The 14,752-nt window shown below is 40.6% G+C and overlaps 1 protein-coding gene across 1 annotated transcript in view; it reads right to left on the bottom strand.

Annotated features, from left to right (window-relative positions):
- Nucleotides 1-14,752, bottom strand: part of SMG1 (SMG1 nonsense mediated mRNA decay associated PI3K related kinase) — a gene marked incomplete at both ends in the record, with an annotated part of 117,112 nt that overhangs the window by 1,068 nt on the left and 101,292 nt on the right. The window contains 11 exons of the mRNA XM_080702131.1: nt 177-283; nt 615-794; nt 2,997-3,103; nt 3,244-3,455; nt 4,856-5,083; nt 6,177-6,356; nt 8,097-8,249; nt 11,783-11,920; nt 12,186-12,655; nt 12,821-13,010; nt 13,110-13,260. Of these exons, the coding sequence (XP_080558257.1) occupies nt 177-283; nt 615-794; nt 2,997-3,103; nt 3,244-3,455; nt 4,856-5,083; nt 6,177-6,356; nt 8,097-8,249; nt 11,783-11,920; nt 12,186-12,655; nt 12,821-13,010; nt 13,110-13,260 (2,116 nt within the window). The remainder of the gene's footprint in view (nt 1-176; nt 284-614; nt 795-2,996; nt 3,104-3,243; nt 3,456-4,855; nt 5,084-6,176; nt 6,357-8,096; nt 8,250-11,782; nt 11,921-12,185; nt 12,656-12,820; nt 13,011-13,109; nt 13,261-14,752) is intronic.

Here is a 14,752-nt window from a genome sequence, read left to right as displayed (position 1 = left end):
AGTGAGGCTCTCAGCACCTGAGACCTGTTTCCAAATAAAACATAAAAAAGGGCTGGGGTGTAGCCCAGAGGTAGAAAGCCCCTAGGTTCCACCCGCCAGTACCACAAAAACAAACAAAAAAAACTATACTTTTCCAGCAGCAGTAAAATGTGTAGCTCATGTTTAAAAATAGTCACCTGTTCAGCAACTGACATCCTCCTGTTCGGATCAACATCTCGGCCCTCTAACTTGGCTTTCACTCTCTTCCACACGCTCACTGCATATGAGTTTCTCTCTTGTACAGCTATAAAACAATAAAAACAGACACAGGTTAAGCTACTATTTCACATAATTGTGTGTGTGGGAGGGAGGGGGGGAGAAGAGACTAGTGATTGAACCCAGGAGGATTCTATCTCCAAGTTACAATTCCAGCCCTTTATTTTTAATTTTGGGGGAGGTATTCGGGATTAAACCCAGGGACACTGTACCTCTGGGCTACACCCCAGACCTTTTATTTTTTAATTTTCACAACAGGCTCTCCCCCTAAGTTGCTGAGGCTGGACCTCCAAGTACTAGGATTACCAGCGTGTACCACCATTCTCAGCTCACGTAAAATTTTAAGGCATCCTTATTACCTTTCCCAGTTTTAGGGTCTCTGACGGCCTTTTTAGGACTACAAGCAATACTCTTGCCAGCCCCTGGGACAGTGCTTGGTGGAGTATCTGCTGATGTGGCTAGATTTTTCTGAATCAGCTTCTTAGCATTCTGTGACATGACATCAGGCTGAGTCTTCTGACCAGTGTTGCTCCGGACTGCTACAGAGAAAGAGTTGACAACTCAAGTTATAGGCAAACAGAAAATGAAGATGAACAGAGAAAATCAAAGGGCAAGTGGTGGTGAATAGTCCAAATCAGATACTCAACTACAGCCATGGAAATAAATTTGGTTTTACAACCTAAAAGTCATTATCCCTTGACACAGCATGTTTTCCTAAAAATACAGTGTACACTGTAGGGCATTCACATACGGATTTGTACAACAATGTTCACTGCCCGTAAGTTATGGCATCAAGAATTTACAGACAACTATGCAACAAGGGAAGATTAATACGATACAGGCATGGGATGAGTATCAGATTTGGCCACTAATTCGTTTATAAAAGGTTTCATGACAGGGAAGTTATTAGATTTACATTAAATGGGAAGTTATTAGATTTAAATTTATTTTAAATTGCAAATGCAATTAAAAAAAAATGCCAATGCATGTGCATGTTATATGTGCACACATGCATACAGAAAACATACATCAGTGAATACATACTGGTACTTATCTCTAGTTGGAAATGAACTACAAGTTTTTCTATTAAGTGTTTATTTTTGATTTTCCAACAGGCATTCATTTTGTCTGTGTGTGTGTGTGTGTGTGTGTGTGGTACTGGGAATGGAACCCTTCTACCTCTGGGCTACACTCCCAGACCTATTTTATATTTTTATTTGGAAACAGGGTCTCTTAAGCCAGCGCAGCTGGCTTCGAACCTGTGTGATCCTCCTGTCTCTGCTCCCAAGCGCGGGATGACAAGCGTGCGCCACCACGCCCGGCATACAGGCATTCATTTTTTCTTTGCAGTATAGGAGGTTGAGCCCAGAGGAAACGTTATATTCCAAGATGTATGTGTGTGTGTGTGTGTGTGTGTGTGTGTGTGTGTGTGTGTGTGTAAGAGAGAGAGAGAGACAGACAGACAGACAGACAGGCACTAGGAATTGGACTCAGGGGCATTCTACCTCTGAGCTATATCCCAAGCTCTATTTTATTTTTTAATTATTTATTATTTATTTATTAATTTATTTTATTTATTTATTGCAGGTCTGGGATGAAACCCAGGAGCATTCAACATCCGAGCTACACCCCATGCCGTTTTTTTTATTCTTTATTTTGAAACAGGGTCTCACTAAGTTGCGGAGGGCCTCACTAAGTAGCTGAGGCTGTCCGCGAACCGCGATCCTCCGGTCTTAGCCTCCCGAATGCTGGGATTATAAGCGTGCACCACCATGCCCGGCTTATTTTTTATTTTGAAACAAGAGTCTCACTAGGGTGGTGAGCGCCTCACTACTCGCTGGTGCTATCCTTGAACCTGCAGCCTTCCCGTCTCAGCCTCTCAAGTACTGGGATTTCATGTGTGCACCATCATGCCTATCATCCCCAGACCAGTTTTAAAAAAATATTTTTTAAATATATTTTAAGATAGGGTCTCCCTAAATTCCTAGGCTTGTCTTAAACTCTGTGTTCCCTCTGCTTTGGCCTCCTGAGTAGCTGGAATTACGGGCCTGTGCCACTGTGCCTAGCTCCAAAAGGGATAGATTTTAAAATTATAAAATAATTGGGAGAGGGGCGGTAGTTTGAACCCTAGGCATTGTGCATGATAGGCAAGGGCTCCGCCACTGTACTAAGTCCTGAACCATTTTAAAATTAACTTTGAGACAGGTTCTCAATAAATTGCACAAGCTAAACTCAAGCTTCTAATCCTGTATCAGCCTCTTGAGTATCTGCTATTACATATTCCTGTCACCATGGCACATAAAATAAGTTTTAAAGACCATGTGAAGATAAGGCAGTTTGCTCTCTCATCTGAGTCATTTTAAAGATAAGCCAGAGCCGGGTATGGTGGCACAAACTTGTAATCCCAGTACATGGGAGGCTGAGACAGGAGGATCACAGGTTCGAAGCCAGACTCAGTAGCTTAGTGAGGTTTTCCAGCAACTTAGTGAGACCCTGTTTTCAAATAAAATATAAAAACAGGTTTGGGGGTGTATCCTGGAGGTAGAAGGCCCCTGGGTTCCATTCCCAGTACCACGCAAAAAACAAAACAAAGATAAGCCAACATCTTTTGAGTATGATGTATGGTAGTTTAAGGAATCCCTCTGGAAACATGGTGACTCTGTATTAGACACGTATAATTAAACATCTTAGCATCTACATACAGACTGTCAACAGATGGAGATGCTCGTTTCTTTTCCTACCTGCAGCAAAGGATGGCTGATAAGTAGCAGATGATGTTGGACTTGAACATTCATTTGTCGCATCAGTGACTAAGGGTGATGCAAAACTCACTAAATTATTATAAACACTGAAACACAAAAATTATGAGATGTTTATTATGAAATGTTTTCCCAGATAACTACTTACAAAAATATGAGCCAGAAAAAAAGTAAAAGGTACCAGATGTTTTGCTCACATATCACAAATTTTGGCTAAAGGCATTCTCACCTCTGACTTTGTGTTTTCAGCTCTTTCAAGGTGGGAGTGATTTCTTGAAGCATTTCAACATGCTCTTGACTTCGAACCTGACCCATGGCCTGCACTAATGTAAACAGCACCGTCTGGATGTTGTCTTGCCATGACTTATATTCACCCAGGAACTGCCTAACACTGTTCTCGTAGGGGACATCTTCACCATCTGCCAGAGCAGCTTCTTCATCCTGGAGTCAACAGAATGATCATTAGGAAAAATGGCTTTTATCTCGGTAATTACCCTTAAAATACTCACCTGCTGATTAAGAGATAATAAATGTTTCAAATATTAGTAAGTATAATCTGCCTACTGCATTTCCATTTCTTTTCTACTATAACTTTGTTTCCAGTATCAAATAAAAACTCAAAAACAAATTCTAAAATTAAATTACTGTTCTATAATGAAGAAACCATTTAGTCTTTTGTGAGGACTCAAGTTTCCTTACTTGCAGGATATATGGAGGGACTATGCAGGATACTGGAGGGAACAAAAAACTTTCATTCACTTTGGAGGCAAAGTGCATGAACTTAGGGGTATAGATGAGAAAGAGGATGAGAAGTTGAAAATCTAAACACTCAGACTAGGTTGAAATCTCAGTGCCATTACAAGTTATATGACTTACGTCAATCAATTTAAACCTCAGTTTCTCATGTACAAAAATCAGAATAGTATTACTTGTGTGTGTGTGTGTGGGGGGGGGGATTCCCCTGGGGATCAATCCAAGGACTGTTTCTATATCTTGGAACTAGACACCCATCCTTTTTTTGTTGTTGTTGTTCTTGTTGAAATAGGGCTTCATAGCTGAGCGTGGTGGTGCTTGCTTGTAATCCCAGTACTTGGGAGGCTGAAACAGTAGGATCACAGGTTTGTGGCCAGCCTCAGCAACTTGTGAGGCCCTCCACAACTTAGTGAAACCCTGTTTCAAAACAAAGAATAAAATAGGGCTGGGGTTGAAGTTCATAGGTAGAATGCCCCTAGGTTCAATGCACAGTACAAGAAGGAAGGGAAGGGAAAGAGAGAGAGAAAGAGAAGAAAAGAGGAGAGAAGAAAAATAGAGCCTCATTAAGTTCCTGAGGCTGGCCATCAACCGATGGTCTTCTTGTATCAGCCTCCAAATACTGAGATTATAGGCATGTTCCACATGCCTGGCTGTACTACCTGCTTATTTATTTATTTTAATTAACTTATTTGATTATTTTGAGTACTGGGGATGGAATCCAGGGGCATTCTAACTCCAATCTACACCCTATCTGTTTTTTCTTTATTTTTGAAACAGGGTCTTACTAAGTTGCAGAGTGTCACTAAGGAGCTGAGGCTTGGCTGAGAACCCATGATCCTCTTGCTTCTGCCTCCTAAGTACTGGGATTAGAAGCGTGTGCCACCACGTCCAGTTAATTACCTGTTTGTTTGTTTTTTTAAGTTGATAAAAGCACAAATCAGCTTAGTTAGAATCAAGTTTGAGGATGTGACTTAGAAAACCGTTTCTGTTCACAAAATGTCACTATTTTTCTATAAATAAAACTACTTAGAATTATACAAGAGAGAGAGTAAGCTGTGTCAGTAAGAGAGAGTGAGCCTGAATCTTACCTTAGCCATTGCCTTCAGGAGATGTTTGACATCTCCAAGCTGTCGGTTATGGCCAGTGAGCACAGACTTTATGTTATCAACCAGGTTCTGGACTGTTTCACAGACTGTCTCTATCTGCTGCTCTTTTTCTGTCTGAATTGCCCTCTGAGTAGACATGTCCTGGGTCAACTGTTTGTGTGCTGACAGAAGCCATTCAGAGCTGCCAATAGGATGTTCAAGACTGGTGTCCTAAACAGAGTAAGCATTTATTTAACTGTCAGCTGGAATGAGTTCCATCACCTTTGTCACCACCACCACCAAAAGATTCTATCAGTAACTTAAGCTAATACAAAGACTTCGGCTGCTGAGCTTTCAATTAACTACCTAAAAAACACTCAGCATGAAGTTCAACAGTCTATAAAATTCAAAGATTTCTCACTTTACTGCAAAGTCATACATGATATACATGCTTAAAGTTTAAGATATATTTGGGATGATAAAGATAATCTGTATCCAGGGCCCCAAATTGCCCTAAATTAACTCTGAAATAAACCAAAAGCTTTCTAACATAAAGCCTAATGCCTTTCACAAAACACAAACACCCAATTTATCAAACTTATCAGCTTAAAATGTCTGTACTTGACCCAGCTTTATAGCATTCATCTTTTAGTAACCCCTTTAGGGGGAGGAGGAGAACCAAGGATTGAGCCCTAAGGCATTTTAGCTCAGATTTAGACCCCAAGACCCTAAACAGTCTGGCAAAGTTGTGAGGCTGGCTTTGAGGCAGCAACCCTCCTGGTGTCAGGCTCCCAAATACTGGGAGATTTCACGCATGTGCTATCATGCCTGGCTAGTACCCCTTTCCTACTACTCTATTTTCAGTATATCTGAGTCATTGCTATATACTATCTTTCTCCCTCCTAAATGTCCATAGTACTTTTTTTTTTTATTATTCCAGGCATTGAACCCAGGAGAATCTTACCTCCAAGTTATAGTCACAGCCCTATTTTTAACTGACTTGAAACAAGTTTCACTAGGTTGATGAGAGTCTCACTAACTAATTGTTCAGGCTGTGTGTGGCCTTCCTGTCTAAGCCTCCCAAGTACAGGAATTACAGGCATGTGCCATCAAACCCAGCTCCCATGGTGCTTTGTAGTTCTGTGAGTCCCTTCTACATTTTTATTCATTATATTATTAAAGAAATACTCCTCAAGGAATAAAGCAAGACTTAATCATCACTATATCCCTCATAACGTCGCATGAGTTATGAATACACTAAATTGACAGTATAACAATGGCCTCATCATTGCAATCACTAAGTCTCTACTTCCATCAGACTCACCACTCTCTGTAATAAACGAAGCTCTAACTCAGAGACTGAACTGTTAAACTGTGATGCAAATGAACACATTTGCTGACACCGTTTGATGAGTTCGAATAACGCAGCATCCAGGTTTAAGGCTTCTGCAGTTCGTGTTCGTAAACTCTCAAAATGAATGATATTACTGCAGAGAAAAGTGACCTGTAAAGAGAAAAAAAGGTGCCACTGTAAGCAGTGTGTGCCCAGGGGTGGGGGGATCAATAACCTGAAAAAATACTACAGTCTCATTTCCAGAATTCAGACTAGAATTAGTTCTGAAAATGAATGACTCCTTTGGGAAACAGACCAAAATCCTTATAAAAGCCTATGAATAAACGTACATTTAAAAATGTTCTATGCCAGGCGTGGTGGCACACACTTGTAATCCCTGCGCTTGGGAGACTGAGACAGGAGGAGCGCACAGGTTCGAAGCCAGCCTCAGCTACTTAGTGAGGCTCTCGGCAACTTAGTGAGACCCTGTTTCCAAATAAAAGTATAAAATAGGTCTGGGAGTATAGCCCGGAGGTAGAAAAACCCCTGGGTTCCACCCCCAGTACCACCACCACCACCACCACCACCACCACACACACACACACACACACACACACACACACACACACTTCTCAAAACTATTAGTCTGAGATGGTCAAAAGCACTTGAGAACATTTAAGTAAATTTATCTTCTACATTATCATTTATTTTTGTGGTACTGAGGACAGAACCCATGAGCATTCCACCTACAAGCTATACCCAGGCTCTATTTTCATTTATTTTGAAGCAGGGTCTCAATAGGTGCTCAGGGTTGCTGAGGCTGGCTTCAAATTTGTGATCCTCCAGTCTCAGCCTACCGCGCTCTGCTTTCACAAGCATGCACCATCACACCAGGCTAAGATTACTTTCACATAAAAATATATTCCATAATAAACTATCATCATACTTAGCTATGATCTGTGTAACCATTAAATTCTAGAAAGCATTTTTGCCAGAACGTTCCTCTTTTGCTTTATTCCTGCCTAACTTTAATACTATTTTGAGAGTATTAAGCACATTTTTAGAGATAGGAACAGTATTGTATTACACTTGAATAGTTTTTTTTTTTTTTTTTGGTGGGTCTGGGGATGGAACCCAGGGGCATTCGACCTCTGAACTACACCCCTGCCCTGTTTTTTATTCTTTATTTTGAAACGGTCTCACTGAGTTGCAGAGGCTCACTAAGTAGCTGAGGCTGTTCGCGAACTGCAATCCTCCTGTCTCAGCCTCCCGAATGCTGGGATTACAAGCATGCACCACCATGCCTGGCTTACACTTGAATATTTCTTAAAGTTATGAACTAAATTATTCACTAATAAGGTAACATAATATTTAGGATTCATATTAAATATAGGGTAGGAAGGATGAGTGGAGAATATAGTAAAATAAGACATAAGCTGGTAATTTTATGAGTCTATTTTGTGCATGAATAAAAATTTGCATAAGGGTTTTTTGGGGTGGAGGTGGAGGAGACATCTCCCCACCCCTAATTGCAATGAAGATAATCCATAATTTCAGGAAAAGCACAAGTGTTGCATGAGACACTTTATTGCCAAGTGAAAAAAAATTTCAAATCTTTGGATTACTATAATTGTATATAAAAGAACCTTAGAAAAACATGGAATTGAAATCATGTTTACTTTCCAACAGAGGCTGGATCCACTTTTTTAATGTTTAAATAGAAGACAATCAGAGCTGGGGAATAAGCAGCCAGGAGTCCAGCCACAGGGGTACCAGAAAGGGCCTAGCTATCTCATGCTGTGAACTAGAGGGGTACTGCTGCTCCCAACTGAGAGGAAGAGACAGCACACGAGCTTCCCATCCGTTTCACAACCCCATGCCTGAACTCATGACATGTGCGTGGTCAAGTACCTGGCTTGCTCTCTGGCTCTCCTTGAGGACGAGATTTCTTCTTTCAGCTATTGTTGCTTCAAAATCCTGTAGCACAGGCGCCAAAGCAGGGTTAGCACCCCCGGCCCACTTGAGTCGCTGCTCAATACTTGCTTCAAGGGCTGCTAGTTTCTCCTATAAAAGCCAGCAGAATCTCCATGAACATTTACAACATTCCCCACGTCCTAGCTGACAAGCATTGTATAGAAAAGATTCAAAATAAGCAGAGTAGGGCATATGGCACTTAGAACACATCTTCGAACAGCTTCCTTTTGGCATCGGTCCTAATTGACTTTGAATATTTAAGGCCAAACGTCTGCAGAGGAAAACACTGGCTTTCAGTGTACTGTCTTACAATTTGGAGATTTGTATTTTTTTCATTCTTTATTTCCTTTTCCTTTTGCAGTGCTGAAATGTCAGGGTTTTTTGTTTTATTTGTGGCACTGGGGATGAAACCCAGGGGCATTCTACCTCCGAGCTACACCCCCCAGCCATACTTTTTATTCTTTATTTTGAAACAAAGTCTCACTAAGTTGCAAAGAGCCTAAGTAGCTGAAGCTGTCCATGAACAGTGATCCTCCTGTCTCAGCCTCCCAAATGCTAGCATTACAAGTGTATGCCACCATGCACAGCTTGTGGTTTTCATTTTCATTTATTTTTTGCAGTCCTGGAGAATGAACCCAGAGGCATTCTACCTCTAAGCTACGCTCCCAGCCCTATTCTTTATTTTGAAAGAGGGTCTCACTATGTTACGGAGGGCCATACTAAAGTAGCTGAGGCTAGTCCTGAACCTGCAATCCTCCTGTCTCAGTCTCCTGAATGCTGGGATTACAAGTATGGGCCACACCTGGCTTTGTTTTCATTTTTAAATTAAACAGTCTTTAAAAACAAAAATAGGCCTGGCTTGGCAGCGCACACTTGTAATACCAGCATTCGAGAGGCTGAGATTGAAGGATTGCAGTTCACGGACAGCCTCAGCTACTTAGGGAGGCCCTCTGCGACTTAGTTGAGACCCTATCTCAAAACAAATAAGAAATAAGGCAGGGGGTATAACTCGGAGTTTGAATGCCCCTGGGTCCAAAATCCCAGACCTGGGGGGGGGGGGGGCTTAACTAGTGGTATATGCTCATAATCCCAGCTACTTAAGAGGTTGAGGCAGGAGGACTGAAAATTTAAAGCCAGGCTCAACAATTTAGTGAGACTCTAAGTGAAAGTAAGATTAAAAGGGCTGGGGATGGAGCTCAGTTTAGAGGGCCCTTGGATTCAATTCCCAGGACCAGGCAAAAAAGTAAAAAGTAGCCCCAGCATGGTGATGCACTTGTATAATCCCAGTACTTGAGATGCTGAGATAGGAGGACTGCAGGTTCGAAGCCAGCCTCAGCAACTTAGCGAGATCCTATTTTCATTAAAAAAAAATAAGAGGGCCGGGGGGTGGTGGCACACGCTTGTAATACCTGCACTTGGGAAGTGGAGACAGGAGGATCACGCAGGTTCAAAGCCAGCCTCACTGGATTAAGAGGCCCTGTTTCCAAACAAAAATATAAAATAGGTCTGGGAGTGTAGCCCAGAGGTAGAAGGGTTTCCAGTACCACAAAAAGAGGGCTGGACACGTGGCTCAGTGGTAGAAGGCATCTTTTGCACCAACAAGGCAGTAAGTTTAAAAGAAAACACTTGCCAAGGGTGGTGGTACATGCCTATAATCCCAGTACTTAGGAGGCGCAGACAGGGAGATTGCAGGTATAAGGCCAGCCTCAGCAATTTAGCAAGACGCTGTTTCAAAATAAGAAACAAAAGACTGGGGTGTAGCTTAGAGATATGTCTCTGAGTTCAATCCCCAGCATCAAAAATAAAAGTCCTCAAAATACTTTCTATACCAAATTCCTACTAAACTAAATGTGCTATCTCTAAATATAATCCCTTTATACCGTTGACTGTTAAAAAAAAGTCAATCCAACACATTCGTAAGTTGTTAAATAATGGTAAAAACTGTGACAAAAAATGTTTATATAACAAAGCTACTGCATTATTTGTTCAGTATTTCAGCTGGAGGCATTATAAGCCTCCCCTTACTTTCACATAAACATACCTTTAAAATCAAAAAAGGACAAGAATCCAGTTGGGTGTGGTGGCGCACACTTGTAATCTTCTTTGCTTGGGAGGCCGAGACAGGAGGATCACACAGGTTCGAAGCCAGCCTCAGCTACTTAGTGAGACCCTGTTTCCAAATAAAATATAAAATAGGTCTGGGAGTATAGCCCGAAAGTAGAAAGCCTCTCGGTTCCACCCCCAGTACCACCAAAAAAAAGGGGGAAAAGAATTCATTTTTTTGGATGGGGGTTGATGGTTACTGGTGCTTGAACCCAGGGGTATTCTACCTCTGAATTATATGTCCCCAGCCCTGTTTAATTCTGTACTTGGAAACAGTGTCTCGTTAAGTTGCTGAGGCTGACCAAGAACCTACCATCTCTCTGTCTCAGCCTCTCAAGTACTGAGATTACAAGTATAAACCACTGTGTCTGGCTTCAAATTAATTCTTTATTTTCTATGTGGTACTGGAGGTTGAACCCAGAGGCATTCTACCTCCAAGATATACCCCCAGGCTTATTTTATTTTGTATTTGGAAACAGGGTCTCACTAAGTTACTGAAAGCCTCAATAAGTTGCTGAGCCTGGCCTCAAACCTATGATCCTGTCTTGGCCTTCCAAGTACTGCAATTACAGCCATGTACCACCATACCTGACCAGAACTAATTCTGTTAAGTTGAAAATATACTGTTATTTCTGATTAACATACTATAGAGAAAAATTATTTCAATATTCTAACTTCAAATGTTTTATTACAAATTTTAAATATTACATGACACCCTTAATTTTTCACTACTATTAATTTATGCAAACAAAAAACAATGTCACTACTGAGTATGAGGTATAAAAGGCATACAATATAAAGATACACATAAACTTCATTATAAGACCAATTTCTCTCCTTCAAAAATTAAAATACTTATCTAAAGAATTACTGTCAATAATTATCACTCAAGATAATTTTTTGCTGCCTTGGACATCACAAAATTCCATCACTACATGATAAGTGTAAGGAGTGCACAAGATCTTAGATGTTATAATAAACCTGTTGCTTATGTACATTTTAGTAAAGAAATAAGTAATTCAAATTTTTATAATCATCAAGTTTCCCTTAATGTATTAAGGAGCAGCAATCATCAAATTCATTAAATACCTGAAATATGTATTATGTGTGCACTTCTGGTTTTAATCAGAATTACTATAAGATTCAGTTATCTTTGAGGGTGAGAAAGTATAAATTAAAAACAAAAGTGAAAGCCGGGCGTGGTGGCGCACGCTTGTGAGGCAGAGACAGGAGGATGGCGCAGGTTCGAAGCCAGCCGCACGCGCTGGCTTAGGAGACCCTGTTTCCAAATAAAAATGTAAAAATAGGTCTGGGAGTGTAGCCCGGAGATAGAAGGGCTTCCAGGAACCCCAGTACCACCAAAAAAAAAAAAAAAAAAAAAAAAAAAAAAAAAAAACCCCAAAAGTGAAAAAGGATTATTTTATTTTTGGTAAGAAGCCAAGGACAAACACGGATATGCTGCAGGAGTCCAAGCTAGCCTAAAAGCAGAGTGCTGCTAGGAAGTGCTGCCGACAACGCACCTGAACAGTTCCGATTGATGTTTCAATTTGACTCAGAGTATGCAGCTTCTTTTTCATGCTTGTCAAGATGGCGGACCGAGGTGGAGGTGTGACTGACATGGCCTGTGGTCTATTGATAAGTAGATCTTCATGTTGCCACTGTTCAAAGCAAAATTATCATAGTAATAGCAACAGGAAAAACAATTAAATAAAGGAGGTATGAATTAAGACTGGAGGAAAAGAAAATCTAACCCCAATGAGGTGTGTCTGAGGTTAGACTGGGCAACAGTGAGAAACTGTCTCAAAGTAAAAAAATAAAAAGGGCTGGGGGTGTAGTTCAGGGGAACTCTTTGAGAGCAAACACTGAGCATTTACCCTCGGGCTCACTCCTCAGGACCTCAAAGCAAACAAAATCGCTGCTTACCTGAAACATGGCAATGTGCAGCTGAACCCGCTGCAGGCTCGTCTTGCAGGAGGAAATGCTGGTCTCCAGCCTGCGCACCAGGTCGTGCTTCTTCCAGGCAGTGTCGTAAGAACTCGCCAACACGGTGGCCCTGTTCATGACTAGCTGAGAGAACTTCCCGACCTGGATGTTGTGCTCCACCGCTTTCTTACACAGATCGTCCACCGAGACCTTGCTTTCAGCACCAAAGTCCTTTGCCTCCACTTGGGCAATGATGTCTACGCCCAGGGCGCTGATAAAACTGCACAGCGTGAGTCCGAGGGCTTGGTTGGGCAGTCCTATCAAGAGCTGCCTCACAAAGTCAGCTGTGAAGGCCTTGATAGGCTTGGCCATTTGGTCTTCACTGAAACAAGAGTTTCTAAAAAGGGTTTTCACACTGACAATCTGTACAGGTCCATTCACAGCATTCTGCTCTTCAAGTGAACTTGATCCTGAAAAAGAAAAGTTTGCGGCATTTCATGTAAAAATAAGATACAGTAATAATGCTGCATATTTAATGTACTCAAGATTTTACAAATGCACAATTAAGTGTACTCCCGATGCCTCCTGTTAAAATTCTAAACAACTAGACCTAGCAAGTATAAAGACAGTATTACCTGATAACGTTTTAGAAAAGGTACCACAGAGCCTGAAGAACTCCTTAATCGTCTGTAGTCTTTTTAGAAAAAAAATTTCTTCTAGCACCTGACGGTGATTATCATCATCAAAAAAATTAACTTGAGTACTTCTGGCTTCTCTTATGATGTCAATCTTCCGCCAGGCTACAGGAATCTCCATCTTGTTTAGCTATATACATATATCAAAGAAAAGAATATTCATTTCTTTACTGTGCCTATATTGATTGTACTGTACTGCACCTATTCATAAAAACAAGGCAATATTTACCTTTTCAACTAATAAGCCAAAAGCAGTTTCAACCTGGGCAAACATGCCATCAAATGCTACCAGAAGCATCTGGCCAGCTGACATTTTTGGTGTTTCATCAACTGAACCATTTCTTGGTTGGATCAATTCACCATACTGAGCATGTAATATTCTAGGTGAGGGGGGAAAAAAAAAGAGTTAAAACCCTGGCTGAAGAGAAATTCATCTGGGGAAACAAAAGTCATTATTCCCAGAGGTAGTGTGCAAAGTCTAGAAAGAAAGTCTTCTGGCATTTAGGAAGGAATTCGTGATAAAATGACATTTAGTGACAGTCACAATGGCAGCCATGTGGAACCAGCCAATGGTTCCAGCTCAACATTAGTAGACATTCATGTAAATAAATTGTATGACACTGAAATTATAGCATTTTAACAAATTACTACATAAAATATTAAGCCTTATTTATACTGAGAATATGAAATCACAGAAATAGCCACAATAAACAATGTCAAGAATAACACTTTTTTTGTTTGTTTGTTTGTTTGAATGGTACTGGGGATTGAACCCAGAGGCCTTCTACCTTTGAGATCCTTCCTTTTTTTTTTTTTTATTATTATCATTATTTTGTAGTACTGGAGATTGAGCCCAGGGGCATTCTACCTCCAAGTTACACCCCAGCCCTATTTATTAATCTTTATTTTAAAACAGGATCTCTAAGTTGAGACTAAGTAGCTGAGGCTATCCACAAACCTGTGACCCTCCTGTCTCAGCCTCCCAAGTACTGGGATTACAGGCCCAGCCAAGAATAACACAATTCTAAAGTTGATAGACTTGGTAAATTGTTAGATAAGTTAGAATTGTGACTATATGGTAGAAACAACTATATAGAACTTAGGCTAACAAGAATTTCAATTTTAATGATCAAATACATAGAGAAATCATTCCAAATAACTGAAACTATTAAAACATTAAAAGTGTTAAAAGTCATTTTCCTGAGCTGGGTGTAGTGGTGGACACTTGTAATCCCAGTACTTGGGAGGCTGAGAGAGGAAGATTCCAGGTTCACAGCCGGCCTCAGCAACATGAGGCCTTCTACAACTCAGAGAGACCCCCGTTTCAAAATAAATAACAACAAAAAAAATCTGGACTAGGAGTGCAGCTTAGAGTTAGAACATCCCTAGGTTCAATCTTCAGTACCACAAAAAATAAATAATAAATAAAAATTCTCCTTAAGGTTACTTGCAAGCCAGGCATGGTTCACATACCTATAATCCCAGTACTTGAGAGGCTAAATTAGAAGAATTGCAGGTTTGAAGTCAAGCAATTCAGCAAGACCTGTTGCCAAATAAAAACTGAAACAGGCTTGTGGGTGTTAACTCAGAGGTAGAATGCTGAGTTCAATCCCCAGCCAAAAAAAAAAAAAAAAAAAAGACTACAAGTAAAAATTCTATTTGAAAAAAAGCTATAAGATGGTAATAAATTAGATTATTTAAAAAAAAAAAAAAAAACCTTTCTCTGGAAGAAAACACAGGCTACCATTAATGAACTAGTCATTAAGCTTGTCATTCAAAGCACACATTAAACATTCCTTTAAGCCAGGCATGGTGGCACACTACTATAATCCCAGTGCTTGGGAGGCTAAAACAGAAGGAATCGCACAGGTT

This window comes from Muscardinus avellanarius, assembly GCF_963383645.1.
Source record: "Muscardinus avellanarius genome assembly, chromosome: 10".
NCBI lineage: Eukaryota > Metazoa > Chordata > Mammalia > Rodentia > Gliridae > Muscardinus > Muscardinus avellanarius.
The sequence above is the reverse complement of the archived record's forward strand: the minus strand, read 5'-3'. Positions and strand labels throughout refer to the sequence as shown.